Source organism: Panthera pardus, unplaced genomic scaffold (genome assembly GCF_024362965.1).
Source record: "Panthera pardus isolate Hobbes unplaced genomic scaffold, ASM2436296v1 HiC_scaffold_6, whole genome shotgun sequence".
In the NCBI taxonomy this organism is placed as follows: Eukaryota; Metazoa; Chordata; class Mammalia; order Carnivora; family Felidae; genus Panthera; species Panthera pardus.
Window position 1 is genome coordinate 2,602,911 of NW_026526991.1, and position 25,354 is coordinate 2,628,264.

The 25,354-nt window shown below is 38.2% G+C and overlaps 1 protein-coding gene across 2 annotated transcripts in view; it reads right to left on the reverse strand.

Annotated features, from left to right (window-relative positions):
- Positions 1–282: 282 nt before the first annotated feature.
- The window catches only part of SLC25A17 (solute carrier family 25 member 17), a 45,797-nt gene continuing 20,725 nt past the window's right edge, over positions 283–25,354 (reverse strand). The window contains exons 2-9 of one of the 2 annotated variants that reach the window (XM_019446986.2): positions 20,154–20,214; positions 17,690–17,756; positions 16,119–16,270; positions 7,234–7,350; positions 5,413–5,558; positions 5,232–5,327; positions 3,024–3,106; positions 283–1,099 (exon numbers count right to left, since the gene is read on the reverse strand). In XM_019446986.2, the coding sequence (XP_019302531.1) occupies positions 952–1,099; positions 3,024–3,106; positions 5,232–5,327; positions 5,413–5,558; positions 7,234–7,350; positions 16,119–16,270; positions 17,690–17,756; positions 20,154–20,214 (870 nt within the window). In that variant the 3' untranslated portion in view covers positions 283–951. The remainder of the gene's footprint in view (positions 1,100–3,023; positions 3,107–5,231; positions 5,328–5,412; positions 5,559–7,233; positions 7,351–16,118; positions 16,271–17,689; positions 17,757–20,153; positions 20,215–25,354) is intronic. The other variant, XM_019446987.2, reaches the window with a different exon arrangement.

Sequence of the window (25,354 nt, forward strand, 5' to 3'; positions counted from 1 at the left end):
GATGTTCCCAAATAGAAATCACCTCAATCAGACATTTATTCTCAAAATATACAGCCTTCACCAGGATTTTGTAAAGGAAGAGAATACTCCAGAGCCTAAACAAGGCGTCTGCTCTCTCTCTCTTTTCTATGATTTTTACCATCTGGTTGTAAACCCAATGTGATACTTGAATAAGGGGCAACTTTTTAAAATGTCTTTTGTGCTGACAGTTTATTGGGGCTTGACTTGATGGGGCTTGTATGGAAAAACAAAACTTCAAGCCTTTTGTAATGAAAAGCCTGATTCAAAATAAATATTTTTTAATTATGTCAAGTACTAATGAATAAGTGATGTTTACAAATACTTCATAAGAGAATCATTTGGGATGAATTGTTTCCATTTCTCCCACAAAATAAACAGCTCATGTACTAAAGACGACACCTTTCCTTAAGGAGGAGGAATAAAGCTCAACAAAAATAAAGTCATGCCTGTGGCACAATCATAGTATGTTTAGTGAGGAAAATACCAAGATTAAGACATACAAAAGCCTAAGAGGAGAATTACATGGTATTGAATACATTCCTAGAACCTGGGGGTTCAGGGAAAAAGAACAGCTGGTAAATTTAAGAAAGATTTTAACTGGAAAAGATAACACACGAGAGCAACAGTCCATTCCCCTTAAGAAAAACAACAAACACCCACAATCTTTCATTTTTACGTTTTCAATAATGTTTTCTTTTCATATGACCATCAGACCAACCTCCCCAAGAAAATTCAGCCAACCGTCATAAAAATGAAGTGGTCGACAGGTCCAGCTGGCTCTATTCCATGTTTACCCTTAGATGCTTTTCCAGCCTATGAGGGTAAAATTCACGGAGCAGGCAGCCAAGAGTAAAAAGAGAATCACTTCCCTTCGCACGGAAGGAAGCCCGCATCTTGAGTAGCCTTCTGCACTTTGCGGGGCGAGGTGTCTCAGCGCTTGCGTACGTTCTTCAGCCCCATAACTGTGAAGGTAGCGGCCGTCAGTTTCTCGTAAACAAGGAACATGAGAGCAGCGGTGAGGACTGTCTGCAGCAGTTTGGCTTCAAGGCCTTTGTAGAGTCCCATTATTCCAAACCGCCTGAGAAGAAAGAGGTGTGAAAAAAATAGTTAAGGTTTTCTTCACAAAAGTCAACTCTTGCATCAAAGGGGCACGCCACCGCTTAGCCCCGGGGGGATCCATTCCAAGACCCTCAGTGGACGCCTGAAACCGTGGGTAGTACTGAACCCTCTATTTTTTTCCTATACATACACACCTATCATAAAGTTTAACTTGTGAATTAGGCACAGTAAGAGATTAACAACAAAAACTAATAATAAAATAGAACAACAACATACTGAAATAACAGTTAGGGGAATGTGGTCTCTCTCTCTCTCATAACATCTATGTTCTGAGGGGAAGTGAGGCGGATGACACAGGCATTGGGACTGGGCGCTAGGTCCTATCGACTTTCTGATGATAAGTCAGAAGGAAGATCGTCTGTTTCCATACCATGGCTGACTGTGGACACCTGAAACCATGGGAAGGGAAACTGTAGATAAGGGGGGGGGAGGGGGGGTGTGGATATTGTATTTGCATTTCCCAAATTTTATATAAGTGGAATCATACACTATGAATTTTTTGTCTGATTTCTTTCACTCAGCACAATTATTTTGAGATCCATATTGTTGCATGTATACAACATTAGAGAGTCCTTCTTTTTTATGAGCAGTATTTCACTATGTAGATATATAATAACTTGTGTATCTATTCACTCGATGATGGGACATCTGTGTTCTTTTCAGTTTTTGATTCTTACAAATGAAACTATTAATATCTGTATATAAGTTTTTGTGCAGACATATTTCACTTCTTTTGGGTATATAAATTGACTGGAATGGCTAGGTCCTATGGTAGTTCTATGTTTAACTTTTGAAGAAAATGGCAAACTGCTTTCCAAAGTGGTCATCGTACCATTTCATTTTCCCACCAGCAGCACAAGGAAAGTTCTCGATGCTCCACATTCTTGCCAACACTTGGTATGGTGATTATTTATAGTTTTTACTTTATACCAATTCTTTATCTTTGATTTTTTTCATCCCGAGCATATTCTGGATTTTTTTAGACAATTTTTCCCCCCCAAGAGACAGAGTGTGAGCATGGGAGGAACAGACAGAGAGGGAGACACAGAATCCGAAGCAGGCTCCAGGCTCTGAGCTGTCAGCACAGAGCCTGATTGTGGGGCTTGAACCCATGAACTGCAAGATCATGACCTGAGTCCAAGCCAGATGCTTAACTGACTGACCACCCACGTGTCCCAAGCTTATTGTGTTTTTACAATAAATTTATTTTCGAAATATCTTACATCTAGGAACAGAAAGTTATGGCAGCTTTTGCTTCAAAGGAGGCCCCTGACTTATCTGACATCCCTAAGGGTCAGCTTCTTTAAATGAAATGAATTCAGGGAAATGATGAAGGCACCTGCCTCACAGGGCTACTGTTAGGATTAAGTGAGATTACCCACGTGACGCACGGAGCTCAGGGTCTGCTGCAAAGCAAACACTCAAAATGTTAGCTACTCTTATCATCATCATCACTGTCGTCATCATTACGATAATTACTCTTACTCTTCCTACTACCCCCTCCCTCTCTCACTATGACTACTGCTCTATAATATCTGTTTATTTGTATCTACAAGAGAAGTCACAGGATATACCACCGATGACAGCACTACTAGGGCAGAACAGTCTCTACATTAGATTATAGGAGGCTTCCCTCTCTACAGGAGTCCTGTATATTTCTAAGTAACAAAGAATAAAGACCTGAACTTTTTCTGTAACTTCCCCAAACGCTATCATACTGCACTAAGCTCCTAAAATGAGAAATGTCTGAGCACAACATGCAAGAAGAGGTTTCTAGGCTACCACTGCCAAGGCAGTAGTGCAAGTTAAGCAGAATTAGCTACTCCCTGGCAGAGATGGCTGTTGAAAGACAGGACAGAATGTGAAGCATTTACAAAGCTCACTTTACTCGTTGGTGAAGAAGATAGAGAACATTCCGAAGACTTCCCAATGTTCTGTTTTCTGGGTTTAGTCTGTGGCGTCCAAACTGGGGAAGAAGAAAAAAAGATCAATTTCTATTGCAGAGGAAATTATGTTTGAGTAAGGTCTTATAGTATACAGTAATAAAAATATCCAATTACTATGTAGATTTCATGAATCTTCTCTTTTTCAATAAAATAAGTGAAAATAAGAAATATTTTTCAATGAATCAAGCATGAGAATTTTCACTTTACAGAGAATTATGGGAAAATTCTACCTCAAAAGAAAACAAACATGCCCACAAGGAAGATTTAGATACTGATGGTATGGTTTGCCCTCCAGTCCTTTAAAAGTTCTGATAACCACAAATCAGAACCTCTTCAGTCTAAGCTCTTCACATTACATGTTTACACTGTAAAAGTATCAAAATACATTTATTTAGATGCTGCTGAATTCCTTGTATTAAGTATCAATTTAAAAATAGCACATCAGTAGAAATACTTTTAACAGAAGGTAATAAATTTTTGAACTGAAATACTTTCACTATCACCCCCATTTTATCTACCATAAATACTTTGAATTTTTTTCTCTAAAACTGATTGTGAATCTGTCCATGTCTTCTCTCTCCTCTCCTCTGCTACCACCTCAGTGTAGGCCACCATCACCTCTTACCTGTACTATGGAAATGGCCTCCTGATTGCCCTCCCACCCTCATCTCTTAGCCCTATGACCAATTCACCACAGAAGAACCAGAGGAATCTTCTCGAATTGTAAATCAGATCACACCACTCCCTAGCTAAACGGCCTTCAAAAGCTTCCCACTCAGGTGAGAATAAAATCTAGAATCCTCACTTATAGGCTTCCCTGCTACTTTCCTAATCTCATCCGGAGCCCACTCTCCAGCCACAGTGGCCTGTTTTCATTTCCCAATATTCACCAAGCTCTTAGCACAACATGTTCCCTCTACCTAGAATGCTCTTTGATGCCTGGATCCTTAGGTTCTTTTAAGTCTTGATTTTTATACATGCCTCCTCAGAGGAGCCCAGTCATCTTCAATCATCCCATCTAAGAACATCTGCACCATGCCCCCCTCCACTAAATCTCAGAATGCAGCTCACTTCCTAGATAGTTCTTTTCTCAATTTATAACAACCTATTTATTCTGCCTATTTATTGGTTCATTCTTTCCTCTATTACCTCCAGGAGGGCAGGGATTAGGATTTTTATTCACCATGTGTAGCCAGCTCCTCACACAGAGTGGGCATTAAATAATTGAATGAAAAAAACAGAAATTTGAAAGCTCTTCAGAAAAACTAAATCATTAATTCCTCCTGAATGAACTAAAGGAATCAACATCTGATTTTGTAAAGATTAACCTAACCAAATCACCTTTCATGAGAAGGAAACAAACTTATACTTTCCCAAGGTTGTTAAAGAAATTCGTCCCACATTTGGGTTTTCTGAGACACTATGTTAACTGGAAATTACAAATATAATCTTTGTTCCAAACCAAACAGAAAACCAAGTGACAGCCAGCCTAGCGGGCAATATATCAAACAAATGAAAAAATGCATAAGGAATGCTCCAGCCTACCAACTGACTACTTTATTGCTTTGTTAACACTGTTTTAAACAGAGAAATCATATATTTTATTTTATTTTATTTTTTAATTTATTATTTTTTTTAACGTTTATTTATTTTTGAGACAGAGAGAGACAGAGCATGAACGGGGGAGGATCAGAGAGAGGGAGACACAGAATCTGAAACAGGCTCCAGGCTCCAAGCTGTCAGCACAGAGCCCGATGCGGGGCTCGAACTCACGGACCACGAGATCATGACCTGAGCCGAAGTCAGCCGCCCAACCGACTGAGCCACCCAGGCACCCCTATATTTTATTTATTTAAAAAAATTTTTTAATGCTTATTTATTCTTGAGAGACAGAGAGACAGACAGACAGACAGACAGACAGAGCATGAGTGGGGAAGGGGCAGAGAGAGAGGGAGACACAGAATCCGAAGCAGGCTCCAGGCTCTGAGCTGTCAGCACAGAGCCCAACGCAGGGCTCGAACCACAAACCGCGAGATTGTGACCTGGGCGAAAGTCGGATGCTTAACTGAGGCACCCAGGCGCCCTGAGACACCACATATTTTAGAACGTTGTTTGATTAGATGCAGGGAGAACCCCAGCACTCACCCTCAGAATTGACTGTACCGTCTGCATGGGATAAGTGACTGTGGTAGCAATCGCTTTGGATATTGCACCAATGATGAACACATCCAAAGAAGAAAGCTGGAAAGCGAAAAAAGAACAAACCACATCAATGCAAATAAGACAATGTCTGAGATTATTTGTTGCTTTCACAATCAGGGATTACCTTCATTCGTTTCTTTAGAAGTTGCCGTTTTAAACCTTCATAGAACATGAACTGGATGGCAGGATTGAAGACCAACAGCAAGGAAGGAAATGTGCCATTCCATAAAGCCAAGATTCCTTCGTCTCGAATGATCTGGTGAAAAGCATCTAGGCAAGAAATCAAGGACTTTTGAGGACAATCCCCTAACTGGACAACACAATGTGAATTTTGTTCAAATGTACCCAGAACACAAATCATACTGGTTCTATTAAAATTTCCTTCTTGCAATGATATTCTGGGGGCAGCCTCATCAGTTAACTACTTTTTGATAATCATTGGACACTGACGGTCACCAGATTATTGAGACACCAACTTAAATCATAGGTAACTCTTCCTGACAATCTGGCATTACAAAGTCAAGTTTTCTGGGAACGTAAGCTGGTGCAGCCACTCTGGAAAACAGTATGGAGGTTCCTCAAAAAACTAAAAATAGAACTACCCTACGACCCAGCAATTGCACTATTAGTCCTTTATCTACAGGATATAGGTGTGCTGTTTCGAAGGGACACATGCACCATGTTTATGGCAGCACAATCAACAATAGCCAAAGTATGGAAAGAGCCCACATGTCCATCGATGGATGAATGGATAAAGAAGATGTGGTATATATATATATATGTATATATATATATATATATATATATATATACACAATGGAGTATTACCGGGCAATCAAAAAGAATGACATCTTGCCATTTGCAACTATGTGGATGGAACTAGAGGGTATTATGCTGAACGAAATTAGTCAGAGAAAGACAAACATCATATGATTTCACTCATATGAGGACTTTAAGACACAGAACAGATGAACATAAGGGAAGGGAAGCAAAAATAATATAAAAACAGGGAGGGGGACAAAATAGAAGAGACTCATAACTATAGAGAACAAACCGAGGGTTACGGGAGGTGTTGTGGGAGGGGGGATGGGCTAAATGGGCAAGGGGCACTAAGGAATCTACTCCTGAAATCATTGTTGCACTATATGCTAACTAATTTGGATGTAAATTAAAAAATAGTAAAAAATAAAATTAAAATAAATGCATAAATTAAAAAAAAAAAAAGAAAGAAAGAAAGTCAGGTTTTCCTAAGTAATAACCACCTCCACCACCACCACCACCACCGGGAACTCTATATTACAGAGAATTGTGAACTGATACCCTATGTGTTTCATAGCAAAGTCCAGGACAACAAGAGATAGCTCCCTGGGTCCATTATATAGGATCTGACTAATAAGGAAACTACTGTTCTCATTACAAAGATGGAAACATGGGAAAGGAGAACCAGGTTATGTAGTACTATTAAGCTCAAAGTCATCAGATGTTAATAAGATAGTTTTATCCAAAGACAACACTAAAAAACAACAACAACAACAACAAAAACCACAACAGTGTAGATTATTTTTTAGAAATATTTACCCCTTTCCACCAACAGTCCATGTAACAACAGTATACTTCTCTAGCCCCTGACTTTGGGTTTGGCCATGAGATGTGCTTTGGCCAAAAGGACGTTAGCAAACAAGATGTGAACAGGGGCTGGAAATATCCTTGTACAACTGGACGTGTCCTCCTGTGCTTCTGCCATCACCAAGAGAAGAATATGTGCAGGCTGGCCCCAGCCTCAACGAGTCAAATTCTTGTCAATCCACAGACACATGAGCTAAACAAATGCTCACTGTTAGATGTCAAGATTTGAGGCTCTCGGATAGGCAGCATTATGGAGGCAATAAATTCCAGATAGAGAAAAGAAACTCCTTAAATAGGAACTTACCCAAGAAACACTTACCAATAATACCTTTGTAGTTGGTTGGTACAATGTCTTCATTCCTAAATTTTGCCCCTTGCAGCTTCAGTCTGGTGTTTACCACCCAGAGTGGAGTTGTTAGCAACACATTCACCACACCTTCCAAAAGAAAGAGGAGACAAAGGGAAAGCAAAATGTAACCTTTCAAGCTTTGCTGTCTTACCTTACATCTATGTACCAATGTTTCATTTCTACTTCTGCCACTGACCTACTAGGAGACCTGAGGTAAGGCGTGTGTCTGTGACAGGGTACAACACAAGCCACTACTGTTAGAAGCAAGTCAGAAGCCTTGCAGATAGCAAACTGGCTGGCAGCAACACTTTCCACGTGAAAAGAGCAAGTTTCCTCACTTGTATAACAGGACGTGATCTATTTGTCAATTTGTAGAGCATCCAAAGCAGCAATTTTGATGTAGCCTTATGTACATTTTGAAAATAACAGAAGGCTTATTGACCACATGCTAAGTCCATGACAATATCTGATAAAACACACAACTTACAACTCTCACATAAGTAGCTTACATGGTTTTAAGTGAGTATGGATTTGGTACAATGGGTGACAGGTGGGAGAAAGTGGTGACATTTGAAAGAGCTTCACCAGGGACTAGATAGAGGCTCCCAGAAGAGTTCCTCATCGCTTAGGGAATTAGGATAGGCAGGCAGCAAGCAGTAGTTATGAACCACCACAAAACACCTGAAACAGCTCCGCAAGCATCACGATCCTTACAAGCTTAAGGATGGGGGTCTTGGCCCCCCAAAGTTGCCTCAGAGTGGAACAATGCAATGAGCCAGGTGCTTCTTTTTTGAAAACACATGATCCCAAGTTAACACCATCTTGAAATTTTAAAATATTCCTCATCAGTCCTGGAATGGTTTAAAAAAAATACCAGATAGAGTTGTAACAAAGTGCCTGACACATAGTAGATACTTTATAAATATTTGTTAAATAAATGTTGAACAAATGAACCAATGAACAAATTCAGCAAACAACCACACATAAAGCTGTCTGGCTCTAGCCACGCTCTGAGGAACCAAGAGGCAAAATCCTAAGGAAGAGAAATCTTCTTTTACTAAAGTCATTTAAATACAACAGGAGAAAGAATGTTTTGATTTAAGGAATCTCAAAACACACTATTCAGAAAACACAGTCTAACTAAAGACAAGCTTGAGGAAACAGCCAAGAGATTCAAGTCCAATTTTTTCATTTGCTGTATACAGTTGCTAAAGAGAGACATTTTGTTACCCCTTTCTTAAGAGCATCATGAGAACACATTTCTCAAAATGAAAGACATCAAAAAATTTTATGAGCTGTATTTATTATATTTTTGAAGAGTCACATAACTTGAGTCATCTTTAAGCTATGACTCACTGTATTCATGCATTGTCACGTAAGGCATTGATCATTATCTGAAAAAGCCTTACCTAGAGATTTTTGCTCATCTTGTTTTTAAAAAGTGCCAGTGCCCAGAAGACCACGACAGAAGAGTATCAGTACATGACTTTTTAATGGCTTTTTGCCCAGACTTTATAATGTCTTCCTAGTGAATGTACACATCTCTTGACTGAAAAATCAACAGCCAGAAAATTCAGACTAGAAGGTACTACTGAGCAGTCTACTTTTTTTTTTTTTTTTTTTTTTTTTTTTAACATGAAGACAGGAAAGCTCAGGAACAGAGATCACAGGCTTCTGTGGATACTGTAGACATAGCATACATACCTTCCTACACAAATGAAATGGGTTGTCTGTTAAACAAAGTCTTTAGAAATCAAAATTCCCTTCATGTTCTATTCAAGAGGTAGGCACACACAAAACACTTCGGAGGCAATGCAGCCTCAGTTAAGATGTAACCATCATTGAAAATTCTGCTTTCATAGCTCTTTCCACCCATGGGTCCTGTCCCCATGCTTTAGTAAAATCACCTTTTTGCACCAAAAAAAAAAAAAAAAGAAAAAGAAAAAAATTCTGCTTTCATATCTCTGTTATTAACATGAGCTGAAAATGGAGAGGGTTCTAAGAACAATCTCAAGTACAAAAATGCACTCCATCATCTAAAGAAGAGTACATAAAATCCTTGTGAAAACATTAGTATTTCAAAGCTTTGTATCTGAAAAGTTCAAGTACTTTGTTCATCCTCTAAGCCAAAACAGATGGAGAGGTATTTTTTGGCCACTATAATTTTACGAGTTCTGAGAAAAGACACTCAAAATATTTGAGGATTCAAAACTTTACTAAAAACTTACAACCTATATAATCAAGCAAAGGACAGCATTCCATGGGAGAAAAACAAGCTACAAATGGTCATGATGAGGGATTCCAACTGTCACCAATGCACGAGGGATATGGCTGAAGGGGAAAGAAAGTTCTCTGCTTATTTACAAACCTGGGTAGAAAATTCTTCTTTCAGTTCCAAGCTGTGGCTGATGCTTCAGCTCGAAGATGGGAATACTAACACTTTATCTACTTAAATACAAGAAATTGTTTTTCTTTCAATTTGAATGATTCTATTTTTATTTGTAAAAAATCATTTATAAGAAAACAGAAGCACAAGTAAGAAGAGATGAACGGTAACTGAACACACATACTAAAATCGTATTCACTGATTCAGGGAATTGGAATACAGCTATTTACTTCTGGAATTTTGAAAACAAAATAGTTTTATCACCAGTGAGTCTTCTTTGTTAAAGGAGAGAAAACATCAGAAAGTATGCTAATTATGTGTGTGCCCCTGGGAAATAAGTGCAATTACTACTGATAAAGGAAAAGGGTAGGCGGATCAAGGCTATAAATCTAACCATAGGGCTCCCTATGAAGGAATGCAACTTGACACCCAAGGGGGAACAAACCCGCCTTACCAGATTAAAGACCGGAGGGCAGGAGAGGAATTTGAACTGTCCTAACAGTAACACCACTGGCATTCAAAAACAGTTATTGGTGAAAATCCCGATTTCATAAAAGTGGCAATTATCTTCTTCATTTAAGTTTTCCTTAAGATTCTGTTCCCAAATCCTTCCCCAAGGTATCAAGCTATATGAGTCTTTTTCCTATGAAAATACAGTAAGTAATAAATTTCTACGTTTCGAGCAGAACTTGAATAACAATAATACTGTTTCCAGTACTCCTTGGAGACAAAGAAACTCATTTCTACAGTGATTTTAATACATGACAAGGCCCACAGCAGGAAAAGAAAAAGTGGTTCTAATTCTAAGAATGCATAGGTATTAAGATGTGAGAAAACATTTTACAAGGAAAATTTTAAAACTCAAAAAGGCATTTCCAAAGAATTCCCTATCTTCAGAAAAAGACAACCTAAAATCAGAGAATCTCAGAATTATAAAGGAGGACAAAATCCATGTGACCAAGTGTCTCTCAACTGTGATACAACTGACATTTTGATTCTGGGCTGGATAATCCTGTGTTTGGGGGCAGGAGTGGGGACGCTGTATATCAGATGAACAACAGTCAGTATCGGACAGACAACAATAGTTGTAGAGGAATGGAGTTATTAAATGGATTAGTACATTCAAGGAATCAGTTTTCCAAGAGAGGATGGGAGCCAGTAGAGATCAAGCTAGAGGTAAGCAGTATCAACACAGATCTTGTATGTTGGGCTCTCATCCTTTTACACTACAGGCGCCATGACTTTATCCTATTTGCAGGTGGCAGACATGGAAGGGTTTGAAGCTGGGGATAACATAATCAGATTTGGGTTTCAGGACAGCAGTTCTCCACCATCTCTCTGAGAAGATATGTAACAGATGATGCTCACAACTGACACAGACCCATTGCACCTTTCTTTCACATACTCAAGAAGACACTACAGAATGTAAGTGAATTAGACTGATACTATGTCTTTTCTCCAACCTGCTTATGTCAATTGTATCTGTTATGCAGGCAAAACTCTACAAATATGGGGTATGTACAAGAAAAGGCACAAAACTCCCATAGTGAACTGATATACCTTGGCCATATACTAAAAAAAATGAGGGGTGCCTGGGTGGCTCAGTCAGTTAAGCAACTGATTTCAGCTCAGGTCATGATCTTGCGTTCTTGAGTTCAAACCCCACATCAGGCTCTCTGCTGTCAGCATGGAGCCTACATCGGATCCTCTGTCTCCTTCTCTCTGCCCTCCCTCTCAAAAATAAATAAGGATTAAAATATACATATATACATCTTAAGTTAAAATAAAATATAAAGTATGCTATTTATGATACTCCCTAGGTCAAATGACTTTTAAAAACTAAGTGCTCTACTATACCAGTCTAGCAGTGTTAGGTATAGGGGAATCTACTGTAATGGCAGATGTGTAACAGTTAGAAAGGAGACAAGCAGAGCACAGTGAGAGAAAATAACAAGGGTGTTGTGTGCCTGGTGGAGAATGGGATGTGAGATATTAGCAAATAAACATCTCTGAAAAATTAAAAAAGATTTCATCATATATCTCACGAATTAGCAGTTTCATGGAAAGTTATATGAGCTAGTCCTTGACTGTGACTCATAATCTTTTAAATGTAAATACATAAAACCATAGAATCTAAAATGTATTGAAATCAAGATATTACAGGGGCACCTGTGCAGCTCAGTAGGTTAAGGATCCAACTCTGGATATCAGCTCAGGTCATGATCTCACGGTTCATGGGATCTAGCCCTGTGTCAGGTTCTGTGCTGACAGCATAGGCCTGCTTGGGATTCTCTCTCTCCCTCTCTTTCTGCCCCTCCTCTGCTCATGCACACTCTCTCTCAAAATAAATAAACATTAAAAAAAAAATCAAGACATTACAAATACTTGGTCTCAAGTATTAAGGATAATACTAGATTGCCATCTGCTGCAATTGTGTGAAAAGGAAGATCCCTTCTGTATAAGACACCTCAGGATCTATTCTGACTTTTTTTTTTCCAAGTGAACAAATCTCAAACTTGAGTTCTTTGAGTTATGACAGTGTTAGAAAACTATTCTTCCAGAAAGGTTAGCTGGGCAAGACTATGCAAAGTAGGTTAGTGAGGAAGACCTCAGAGGCAAGAACAGAATAGAACAATGGTCCAGGTGAGAGATGATGGTGCTTGATTTTGGGAAATGGCTATGTATATGGAAAAGAGGGAACAGATTCTAGAGATACTTAGGAGACAGGATGATGATGGCTCTTTTTTTTTTTTTTTTAAAGTAATCTCTATGTCCAACATGGGGCTTGAACTCACGACCCCAAGACCAAGAGTCACATGATCTACTGACTGAGTCAGCCAGGCATCCCTGACACTGATGGTTCCTTTACATATATATAATTTATTGTCAAATTAGCTAATATGCAGTGTATACAGTGTGCTCTTGGTTGAGACTGATGGTTCCTGATGACCAAACAAATGTGGAGGGTGAGACAGCACTTGCTATAATGACTCCTGGGTTTCTATCCTGAGTTACTTACTACAAGTATTCATTTTTTTAGAATTTTAAAAATTTTTATTTTTTTAAGGCATTATATTTACTAGATCACAAGCCACTTTGTGCAGTTGGGCACACTTTCTTTTTTTTCCTCTTCCAAAATTTCATTTAGATTCAAGTTAGTTAACATGTAGTATAGTATTGGTTTCAGGAGTAGAATTTAGTGATTCATGACTCACGTATAACACCAGGTGTTCATCATAACAAGTGCCGTCCTTAATGCCCATCACACATTGAGATCATCCCCCTACCCACTTCCCCTCCAGCAACCCTCAGTTTGTTCTCTATAGTTAAGAGTCTCTTATGGTTTGCCTCCCTCTCTATTTTTATCTTATTTTATTTTTCCTTCCCTTCCCCTATGTTCCTGTGTTTTGTTTCTTAAATTCCACATGAGTAAAATCATACGGTATTTTCCTTTCTCTGACTGGATTATTTTGCTTACCATAATACACTCTAGTTCCATCCACATCACTGCAAATGGCAAAATTTCATTCTTTTTAATGGCTAAGTAATATTCCATTATATGGAATATATAATATTCCATATATATATTCCATATTATATATATATATATATCTTCTTCATCCATTCATCAGTTGATGGACATTTGAGTAATATTCCATTATATGGAATATATAATATTCCATATATATAATTCCATATAATATATATATATATATATATATATATATATATATATATATATATATATCTTCTTCATCAGTTGATGGACATTTGAGTAATATTTCATTATATGGAATATATAATATTCCATATATCCATAATTCCATATAATATATATATATATATATCTTCTTCATCCATTCATCAGTTGATGGACATTTGGGCTCTTTCCATAATTTGGCTATTATTGATAGTGCTGCTATAAACATTGGGGTGCATGTGCTCCTTCAAATCAGTATTTTTGGATAAATACTTAGTAGTGCAATTGCTGGGTCATAAGATAGTTCCATCTTTAACTTTCTGAGGAAACTTCACACTGTTTCCCAGAGTGGGTGCACCAGTTTGCATTCCCACCAACAGTGTAAGGGGGTTCCCCTTTCTCTGCATTCTCGCCAACATTTGCTGTTTCCTGAATTAATTTTAGTCATTCTGAGAGGTGTGAGGTGGTATCTCATTGTGGTTTTGATTTTTTTCCCCCTGATAATGAGTGACATTGAGCATTTTTTCATGTGTCTGTTAGCCATGTATATGTCTTCTTTGGAGGAACTTCTGTTCGTGTCTTCTGTTACCTACAAGTATTCATTTCCACAAAGAATGAAATCCTGTGTGCTATACTCTTTATGTAAAACTTGGTCTGGTGGGGGGGTCAAAAGGTACAGACTTTCAGTTATAAAATAAGTAAGTCATGGGATGTAATGTACACCATAATGACTACAGTTAATAATACTGTATTGTGTATTTGAAAGTTACTAAGAGAGTAGATCTTAAAATTTCTTACCACAGGGGCGCCTGGCTGGGCCAGTCAGTGGAGCATGTGACTCTTTTTAAAAAAAAATTTTTTTTAACGTTTATTTATTTTAGAGAGAGACAGAGCACAAGCAGGGGAGGGGCGGAGAGAGAGGGAGACACAGAATCTGAAGCAGGCTCCAGGCTCTGAGTCGTCAGTACAGAGCCAGACGCGGGGCTTGAACACACGAACCGCAAGACCCATGACCTGAGCCAAAGTTGGACGCTCAACCAACTGAGCCACCCAGGTGCCCCAAAACATCTGTGGTTTCATACAGGTAAAGAGGAAAACTGAGGGGACATGAAAACTCCTAGCCTGGTAACTGTTTTTTTAATTTTTTTTTTTAATGTTTATTCATTTTTGAGAGAGAGAGAAAAAGAGAGAGCGTGCAAGGGGGAGGGGCAGAGAGCGAGGGAGACACAGAATCCAAAGCAGGCTCCAGGCTCTGAGCTGTCAACACAGAGCCCGGGGTGGGGCTCAAACCCATCAGCCGCGAGATCATGACCTGAGCTGAAGATGGATGCTTAACCGACTGAGATACCCAGGCACCCCTGGTAACTGTTTTTCAATTAAATAATTTATTTATTTATTTAAGTTTATTTATTTAGACGGGTAGCTGGTCTCTCAAAATAAATAAATAAACTTAAAAAAAAGAAAAAAGTAAGCCAACTCAGCTCAGAAATAAACCTTGGTGTAATTAGTCAACAATCTTCCACAAGGATGCCAAGACCATTCAAATGGGAAAGGACAGTCTCTTCAATGGTATTAGGAAAACTGGGTATCTGGATATCCACATACAAAAGAATGAAGTTGGACCTGTATCTTCCACCACATACAAAAGTTAACTCTAAATGGATTAAAGACCATATATATATATGGTTTTTCTCTCCCTCTGCCCCTCTCTCCTGCTCACATGCTCTCTCTCTCTCTAAAATAAAAAAAATAAGAAAAAAATCTACAGCTCAACAACAAAAAAATCAAGCAACTTGATTAAAAAATGGGCAAAGGACTTGAATAGACACTTCTCCAAAGATCACATACAAATGGCCAACAAGCATATGAAAAGATAGAAATGCAAATCAAACCACAGTGAAATATCACCTCACTATCAGGATGGTTATCATCATCAGGATGGCTACCATCAAAACTAAAACACCCAGAAAATAACAAGAGCTGGTGAGGACGTGGAGAGCTTAAAACCGCTGTGCACTGCTGGTGGGATTATATGACACAGTGGGAAACAGTATGGTGGTTCCTCACAAAATTAAAAAAAAAAAAAAACAAAAAAACTACCATATGACAGCAACCTGACTTCTGGGTATATATCCAAAGGAACTGAAAGCAGGGACTCAAAAAGATTTATTTACACAACCCATGTTCGTAACAGCAACTATTCACAGTGGCCAAGAGGCCAAAACAACTTAAATGCCCATCAATAGATGAATGGATAAACAAAATGTGGTATATACATACAACTGAATAGTATCTGGCCTTAAAAAAAAAAAAAAAAGAGCAAAACATGAATGAACCTTGAGGGCATTATGCTGAATGAAATAAGTCAGTCACAAAAGACAAATACTGTATGATTCCAGTTATATGAGGCATCTCAAGTAGTCAGATTCACAGAAATAGAAAGTAGAATGGTGATTATCAGGGGGAGGGAGGAAGGGAGAGTTTGCTGTCTAATGGTTATAGAGTTTGAAAATGTTCTGAAGATCTGTTTCACAATAATATAAATGAACTTACTGCTTAAGTATACACTTAAAAATAGTTAAAATGGCAAATTATATGTTATGTGTTTTTATCACACACACACACACACACACACACACACGGCTAAGTCAGAAAACGAATTACATTCTTTGTAGCATTAATTTGTGCTAAAATAAACTTTACAGAATATATGAACCACAAGATAAATATTAAAATATAAAAAATTTTATACTCAGAAAACTTTGTTACCTGCAACAAATCCAACTACTAAATCTTTTCCAGTAGTAGAACGTTGACCTTTGACCCAGACTGCTTTGAGACTATTAAAAGTGTAGAAATAGACAAAATTGGAGCAGCACAGACTGGAGATAACTGGAAACCACCCTCGATATGGTGCCAGGCTAGAGGAAAAACACAATAAGCCAAGTAAAGATGCTGGACAAAAGCCAGTAGCAATGGGCAAAGTCCCAGGAAAAGCTGATCATTCACATATTCTCGAAGTTCACTTCTGTATTACAACATACTCCAAACTGCACATATATTTCATATTCTGAAAGATACCCAAACCAAGACATCTTCTCTACCATTAATGAGGCCAAAGAAACAACACACTTTCAGTGATTGATTTTACTGATTTCCTCCCATTGATTTCCTTTAGTAAGTTACTATGTAAGATTAGAGACAATTTCCTCATGGCTATTAGTAAATGTGGCATCACTCACATTTTACTACAAGGTAACAGCATTTAAAATGAAGAAAATATAGATAGCGAGTATAAAAAAAAGAAGTGGTTGGGCGCATTTATAAGGGCACAGGAACATGGCTGAAGGGCTCCTACTAGCCACACCTGGGACAATTTAAGCACCAAAATAATATCATATAGTAATCAATTATAAGCCACGGAAAAAGCAGGAATTTTTGAGTTTAATACTGATACTAAAGTTTCTCTTCATAGACTGTTTATAGTTGCAAGAGAGGAAAAATTATTCAGTGGCTAACCCAAATCTGAGAAACCATAATTAAGCAATGATGGGCCAGTGGACAATACGTGACTCCAGATGTGATATCCTAAGGACACGATATCACCTATGCATTATTCTGGCCAAGAATGCAGAGCTTCAATCTAATCATAAAGAAACGTGAGGCAAAGTTAAAATGAGAAGTATGTTATTAAAAAAAAAAGGGAGGGGAGTTATATTCTTTAAAATTGTTAATGTGATAGGGGTAAAAGCTTTGATGTATGGTGTGTACCTTACTCTTAAATAATTCTGAAAAAAGTTTGTGTGGTGTGTGTGTGTGTGTGTGTGTGTGTGTGTGTGTAACAGAGAAGAGGGAGGGTGAGAGGGGAGAGAATATGAGCACAGATGGTAAAATAAATGGGAAAAAGTGTAACAGGTCCATCTGCATAAAGCATATACTGATATTCTTTGTACTATTTTTAGTTTCATAATTTTTTGTGAATTTGAAATTATTTCCAAATAAAAAGTAAAAAAAAAAACCAACCAAAAGAAGTACATAATCTGCCTGAATATATCATAGAACAAACTAAATTATCACCTTCTTCAGCTCACTGTAAAAAACAAAACAAAACCATAAAGCATTGGTTTCATGGAAGACTCTATGATCAAGAGTCAAAATGGCCAACCACAGAACTTCAAGGAGGTGAAAACAATTATGTACTTACAAGTTGGGCAATTAAAATCCACAACTACTGTAAGGCTGCGAGAACGGGAGGAGAGAGTGCAGATTTGCCAGAAGCCTGGCAATCTCCCAACGGGCTGCCTGCTCTAACAAGGACGAGCAAGGTGGTTGGTACTCACAGGCCTTCTTCCTTAATGATCTCCAGGAGCACCATGTGTGTAGTTTTGGACTTTCTTTTCTCATCAACTATAAGATGAAAGAATATACGTTTAAACTAAATCTGAGAATTATGATCTTCAGCATCAGCAAGTTTCACTGAAATGCCATTTACCTCACCTGAGCGATCTCCTGCCCTATTTGAGCTCCTTAGCTTGCCTCAGAACTCAACAACCCTCCTTGTTCCCATGTGCTCAATTCCCAACTGTGGATCCCTTGGGTTTCATCTGGTATTCACGAACCATGAAGCATTTTAATTCAACACCTAATTTCCAAAGCAAAAGATGTGACAGGAGATCTTCTATTTCATAAGGCTTATCTTGTTTGGGGCTTTTTTTTTTTCAAAGTTACATATGCTCATTTTTATCTTAACATCTTATAAAGTAGAGTGGAAATAAATTACCATCTCCCTGTTAGGGAAGAGGCTACAGACACAAAAGCTGTGAAGGACACATGTAGTTGGCAGCAGGGCCAGGATTAAAACTCAAGTTTTCAAAGTTTTAGGCTTGTGCTCGGTTTCCTAACCTAAAAACTAAAAGGTCTCAAAAGGATGAGAATTGGGGCACCTAGGAGGCTCAGCACCTAGGAGCCTCACCTAGGAGGGCTCAAACTCGGTTCATGAGTTTGAGCCCTACGTTGGGCTCTGTGCTGACAGCTCAGAGCCTGGAGCCTGCTTCAGATTCTGTGTCTCCCTCTCTCTCTCTGCCTCTCCCCTGTTAACACTTTGTCTCTCTCTCAAAAATAAACATTAAAAAAAACATTACAGGGAAAATGGGTGACAGGCATTGAGGAAGGCACTTTTTGGGATGAGCGCCGGGTGTCCTATGTAAGCGATGCATCACAGGAATATACTCCCGAAGTCAAGAGCACACTGTATACACTGTATGTTAGCTAACTTGACAATAAATTATATTTAAAAAAAAAAAAAAGAAATAAAAATAAAATAAAAGACAAATGCAACGATTGTAAAAAAAAAAAATTTACAAACAGGTTTAACCCTTTGATACGGCAATCTCATTTCTGGGAATTTATCACATTGAACTTACAGAAACAAAGCAGCATATGAACGAGTCTATTCTACAAAAGAGAAGAAACCAGCCAAGAATCTAGAAAGGGGGAAGGGTAAACAGGTTATGGAGCATCCACACTATGGAACACTCTACAGCCAGAAGGATGAAGAAGCTCCCAAAGCATTGATTTGGAAGGCATTTACAATATGCTGTTAAGTGAAAAATACAAGGTGCAGAACAGTGTAGCAAAAATGCTTTTTGTGTAAGAAAGGGAGAAAACTAAGAATATATATATTATTTTTTTAAATATTTATTTATTTTTGGGAGCGTGCAAGTTGGGGAGGGGCAGAGAGAGGGGGACAGAAGATCTGAAACAGGCTCTGCGTTGATAGGCTGACAGCAGCGTGCCTGATGTGGGGCTCGAACTCAAGAACCTTGAGATCATGACCTGAGCTGACATCAGACACTCAACCAACTGAATCACCCAGGTGCCCCTATATATTTTTTTTTTATTTGTTATTCCATAACAAAACTCTGCAAGACTGTTTGAGAGATTAATAAAGACATTATCTGCAAGGGAGAGAAGAGAGGGAAAGAAGGGGCAGATTACAGTGAGATTTTCCACCATACTGTGTATCGTTTTAGAGATTTTTGGCTTTTGAGTCATGTGAAATTATTACCTATCACAAAACTCTAAAATTAATGTAAAATAATAGCCATGAAGGGTTTTATTGTAGGAATTAGTTTGTTCAAAGCTAATCTTACTCTTTTATTTCTTCATGTAAGTTCTGGCACAGGTTTATAATTTCAAGTTGAAAAATACTGAGGGAAAAACAAGCAGGAATTATAGAGGGTTGCACAGTCCAATAATTCAAAAAAGGCAAACTAAGACTACACGCCCAATTTAGCAGTGACAGTGGGTGTTTGGCTTCAATGCATTTCCTATTTCTTCTCTGTTCTCTTTTGAGAAGATCTACTCCCAGCAAAAACTCTCCACATTGTGCCTTTAAAAAGTCATATTGTTGGGGCTCCTAGTTGGCTCAGTTGGTAGAGCATGTAACGCTTGATCCTGGGGTTGTAAGTTCGAGCCCCATAATGGGTGTAGAGATTACTTAAAAAAAAATAATAAAATCTTTTTTAAAAAGTCATATTGTTTATTGGAAAGAATTGTAATGATTCTAACGTACTAAAGCAAGCCCACTCAGGTTCTCTCAGATTAGAGAATGCTTGAGGCTATGACTCATTTATGAACGCCTCTCTGTTAATGAGGAAACAGCACTGATGACCAGTATTTAAAGTCAGCGGAAAAGGACAAGGGTAGATTCCTAACAAAACAGATATTCTTACGTTACTAGAAAAATATGTTTGTTTCCTGACACCAAATGAAAAGAATATGATGCCTACAAAAGTTACTCACCTTGAAGTCGAAGTCGAGCTGTATCCAAGGGAAAGAATACCGTCATTGCTGTCACACTCCCCTGAAAAATTTGAAAAGACTTTAGCCATTATAGTTTCACAAAAATAAAGAGCCACGACTTTTAAATGAACAAAAGTTCATTATTAACCAGGGGTCAAATCAGATTTCCAGTGAACAGACATATACAATATTGGGATTATTTCTGTTCAAGTTCTAAAGTTATATACTTAAACACAAGTATTTCATTTTCCAGAAGAAATCTTTTTCTCTCTCATACTGAAAAAGAAAATGAAGTGGGTCCCTGAAGAGAAAAACATAGGGGTTTGCAACCCAGGACACACATAAAAAATAGCAGATAAATTGATTTTTTTAACCTTTTATAGATCAGTTGCTGTTCCTATTCTCTGATAACCTTACAAGCCAAAATATCTAGTAATAAAACAGATAAATACTTCTAGTCTCTTTGCTTAGTCAATATATTTACCACAAAGTAAAAGAGGTATAAAAATCATATTGTTCTTTACAATAGCTTTGTTTACTTGTGTTTGAAATAAAATAGGGACAATCTCAGCTCAATATTCTATAAATAATTCATCCAGGGTAACACAATGACAAAAATTATCAGGGAAAGAAGCCAGCAACCGGTCTTTCCATTCATAAAACCTTATGACAGATAAAAACCACAAGCATATAGTTAGGGATGAAATTATACAGATGAAATCTCCAGGTGGGTTTATGGTTCTCAACCTAGATGGAGGCCCACTGGTATATATTCTCAGGCAGAATATCAAGTTTTGAGCTACTGATCTAATAATGGTTATGTACAATATTTTAATCATGGTAACAACTGGAAATTAGGTCAACTTTATAGATAAGAAACATATGCCAGATCGCTTAGCTATTTAAATAGGTCAGCCTGTTTGACAAGGGAGAGCACTGTATTGTCCTATTAGAATGCTTCAAACCTCAGATTGAATGTTACCACCCCCTGCCTATCAGGTTACATTACTATATGTTGTTCATGCTCTGTGTTCCCACGGCACTTGTTTATATGTCTCCTCTACGGGATTATAAGACTATTCACTCTATCTCTTTGGATAACATAGATTAATGAAATATTTATTCAACTTACCCTTCAGTTATTTATGCTTTTTTGATGACTCCAATATAAATGTTCTTTTCTGGTAAGGACTAGGTAATATTTGATGTCCCAAGGAACACTGGACCTACAAAGGTTTATAGTCTACAGAGATGTTTCTGGCATCCTTGCTCACGTTACAGGCAATTTCCAAGAAAAATGAGGACTGCAAATGCTTACTAAGGTTTCTTTTCCAAGAAAAATGAGGACTGGACAATGCTTACTAAGGTTATTAAGGCTGTGGCATTTTTTTTCCTATTGCATAGTACTACGTGTCCATGCCGGTATTGCATAAACGGGGCATTTCAGGCAGAAAAATCCTGTCTGGAAACTTTTTCAAACAACTGGGACATCTCCATTCCTCTTCCTTGCCAGCTTTAAACATACACCCAAAGTTCCTAACTTAGAAACCCCTGCCTACCTACCTTGAAATCTTAAAGGGAAGTACATCTTACACCAAGATAAAGAGAACAGCCAGTCCAAAGAGCTCAATGGTCTATTACCTCCTCAGGAACTAACATAAAAAGTTCAAATCTAGTAAAACGAGTTCAAATTTAGTAAAACTAAAAAGCTTTTTAAAATTTATTAGTACTGGAATTGTTTCTCGGCCTTTTGACTAAGATCAAGTGTAAAATTTATTAGTAGTGGAAAGACTAGATCAAGATAGTGAACTGAAAACCCAGCATTGCCTCCTCCCTCATTCCAATCACTAATAATCACAGAAAAGGCTTATATATGAAAGTGTTGTATAGAAAAACAAAGAAGGGTCTATTGGTGGACCAGAAATTAAAAGGATAGCAGAGTGAGGCTATTTTGAAAGAACTCACAGACAAAATGCACAGGAGATAGGTGTGGTAAGCAGAACAGTCCCCTGAAAGATGTCCATGGCCTAATCCTCAGCACCTGTGAACACATTGTATTACATGGCAGGTTGCTGATCACCGACTTTAAAATAGGGAGATTATTCTGGATTATGTGACTGGGTCCAATGTAATCACAAGGGTCCTTAAAAGTAGAAGGAGCTAGAAGAATACGTGGGAGTAAGGCAATGTGCAGGTTCAACCACTGCTGATGGCTTTTAGACAAAGGGGCCACTAGTCAAGGAATACAAGTGTCTTCAGAAGCCAGAAAAGGCAAGGAAATGGATTCTCCCCTACAGCCTCCATTAAAGAACACAGCCCTGCTGACACCTTTGATTCTAGCTCAGTGAGACCTGCATCAGACCTCTGACCTACGGACCTAAAGATATAAAATCTGTGTTGTTTTAAACCACTTAATCTGGGGTAATTTGTTACAGCAGCAATAGAACTCTAATACAACAGGATTACTACAAATGGTGGGAATGAGGATTGGGAAGCAGAAGGGAGCTCTGGGGTGACTTTCTGGTTGATTAGTTGGGTACCCTAACAACTGAAGTCAGGTGTCTCAGTCTCAGGTGGTTTATCTGTCAGGAACACTCAGTCAGAATGGGAGAAACTAGGAAAAACTCTAGAGACCAGAAAGCTTGCCATTGTCATACCCTGCAGGAAGACAATGCCACCTTTTCATCACATTCCCCTGGAGGCCAGCAGCAGTAAACATGCATAGGCAGGGGGGAGGAGTGTGGAATGGGGAGGAAATGAAAAGCTTACCAGTTTTACCTATTTAAGGAGAAGACACAGACACAGACACACACATTTATTCCAGGTTTTGTTAGGAAACCTAAGTTTAAATGTGAGAGTTAAAAATTTAAGGGTGAAATGAGGGCTTCCATTTCCAGCAATATGGTGGTCTAGACAACATGGTGCAAAATACCTAGTACTGTTACATAACATAAAAAAATATAACAAACATCCTTTAAATGCTTAGCTGAGCTCACAAGAAAGTAAGGGAAATCAACTGGAGACAGAAAGAAGAGTAGAAACCCTCAGAATTAAGCAGATGCTGGCTTTGGTCGCCTAAGAATCTTTTGCCAGTCTAATTGATCAAGTGGCTTCATTACCACTTTTAAATTGAAGTGGGATTCACATAACATATATTAACCATTTAAAAGTATGCCATTCAGGGCGCCTGGATGGCTTGGTTGAGCGTCCGACTTCAGCTCAGGTCATGATTTCATGGTTGGTGAGTTGGAGCCCCATATCGGGCTCGCTGCTGTCAGCACAGAGCCTGCTTTGGATCCTCTGTCTCCCTCTTTCTGCCCCCTTCTGCTCGTGCTCTCACAAAACACACACACACACACACACACCAAACACTAAAACAAAAAAAACAAAAAAAAAATTTTTTAAGTATACCAGTGACATTTAGTATATTCACAATGTCGTGCAACCACGACCTCTATCAAGTTCCAAAAGATTTTCATCACCTCAAAAGAAAAGCAGGCATGTTCTATTTCCCCCTCCACTCAGCCCTGACTCTGATATTTCATATAAAAACACTCATGCAAAATGTGACCTCTTGTGTATGACTTTTTTCACATAGCATGATGTTTTCAAGGTTTATCCACTTTGGAGCATGTATCAGTACTTCATTCCTTTTTATGGCCAAGTGATATTCGATTGTGTATATATACTACGTTGTGTTTATTCAAAATGTTTTGGAATGATACAGACGTAGGAGTTGCACAACACTGTGAATGTACTAAGTACTGCTGAAATGTACACTTAAAAGTTAGTTGTTTTTTAGTAATCTCCACACCCGATATCGGGCTTGAATTTAGGACCTCGAGATCAAGAGTTGCATGCTCTTTGGACTGAGCCAGATGGGTGCCCCTGAACTGTACACTTTAAAATGGTTAATTGTATATTATGTGAATTATACAATCAAAAACAAAAACACTTAATCCTCGCAACAACCTGATGAGGTATGTACTAGTATTCTCTCCATTTTATACATGAGGAAAAAAAAACACCAAGAAGTTTTATAACTTTTCCTAAAGTTAAACACTTTGTAAGTGGCAGAATCTGTGTCTGAACATTGACAGCCTGGCTCCAGAGTTCACACTCTTAACCACTGTTGTAATTAATACTTGAAAAAATTTTTACTAATATACTACCAAAAATTACTGGAAAAGAAAAAAAAGGGGGCTAGTATGGGACCTATTTTAGGTGTCAAATCTTTTTTTGTGTACCAGTCTAGAAACTCAGCATAGAGCCTGGCATAGCATAAGCCCTGAACTTGTTAATTCATGTATGACTGTATGCACCTATAAATAAACCGAACATCCATGAGAAAATGTATTCAAAATGCTAAAGATAAATCTGGAACACAGCTATTCTGTACATTGGGGATTTGCTATATTTGTCTCCTCACCAAGCAAACACACAGATGACTGCTTTCGTTTTCCTAAGCAGCTGCTACCTGAAGGACAATATTTATTATAGATGCGAGTCTTATGCCAAGCTATGTAAGCACATGACTTTTTAGAATTTGCATTAAATTCCTCTTTCATAAATACTCAGTGGTTTTTTTTTTCCCCCTCCCTAGGACTGTCTGTTCACTGACATAAAATTAGAAGGCACAAAATACTGAGACGATAACCACGATGTACAATACTGTTGTGACAGAGAGGCATAAAAATAAATCCATTATTTTGAGTCCCACTGAATTCTAACCATCTGAGTGGGAGTTCTACTGCTGAACATTAATTACAATTTAAAAGAATCCATTTCCAGAGAAACAACCTTCTGGTGTCTCACCAGGAGGAAATATTTTTAGTTACAACTTTCTACCATCCCTCTCTGGCATTTGACCATTAGATCTTGGGAAATAAATTAATTCCTACATGGCAGTGGCACCTGGATCACCTTGTGTGGAGTCCTGTCACCTGAGAACTGAGGAGTCTGAGCCAGGATGGTGAAGAGGTATGCCCAAAGCCCGAGTGACAGAGGCTGAGTCAGAACCCAGAGCTCTCGGACACCTAGTTCCCTGTTCACGGTTCTATCTTATTCTCAATCTTTTTTCAGTCAAGACATAAATGATTTTTAACTTGACTCTTCTCTTCCACTTATCAAAGCGAACACAATACGGGGTGTCTAAATGGCTCAGTCAGTTAAGCATCCGACTCTTGATTTCGGCTCAAGCC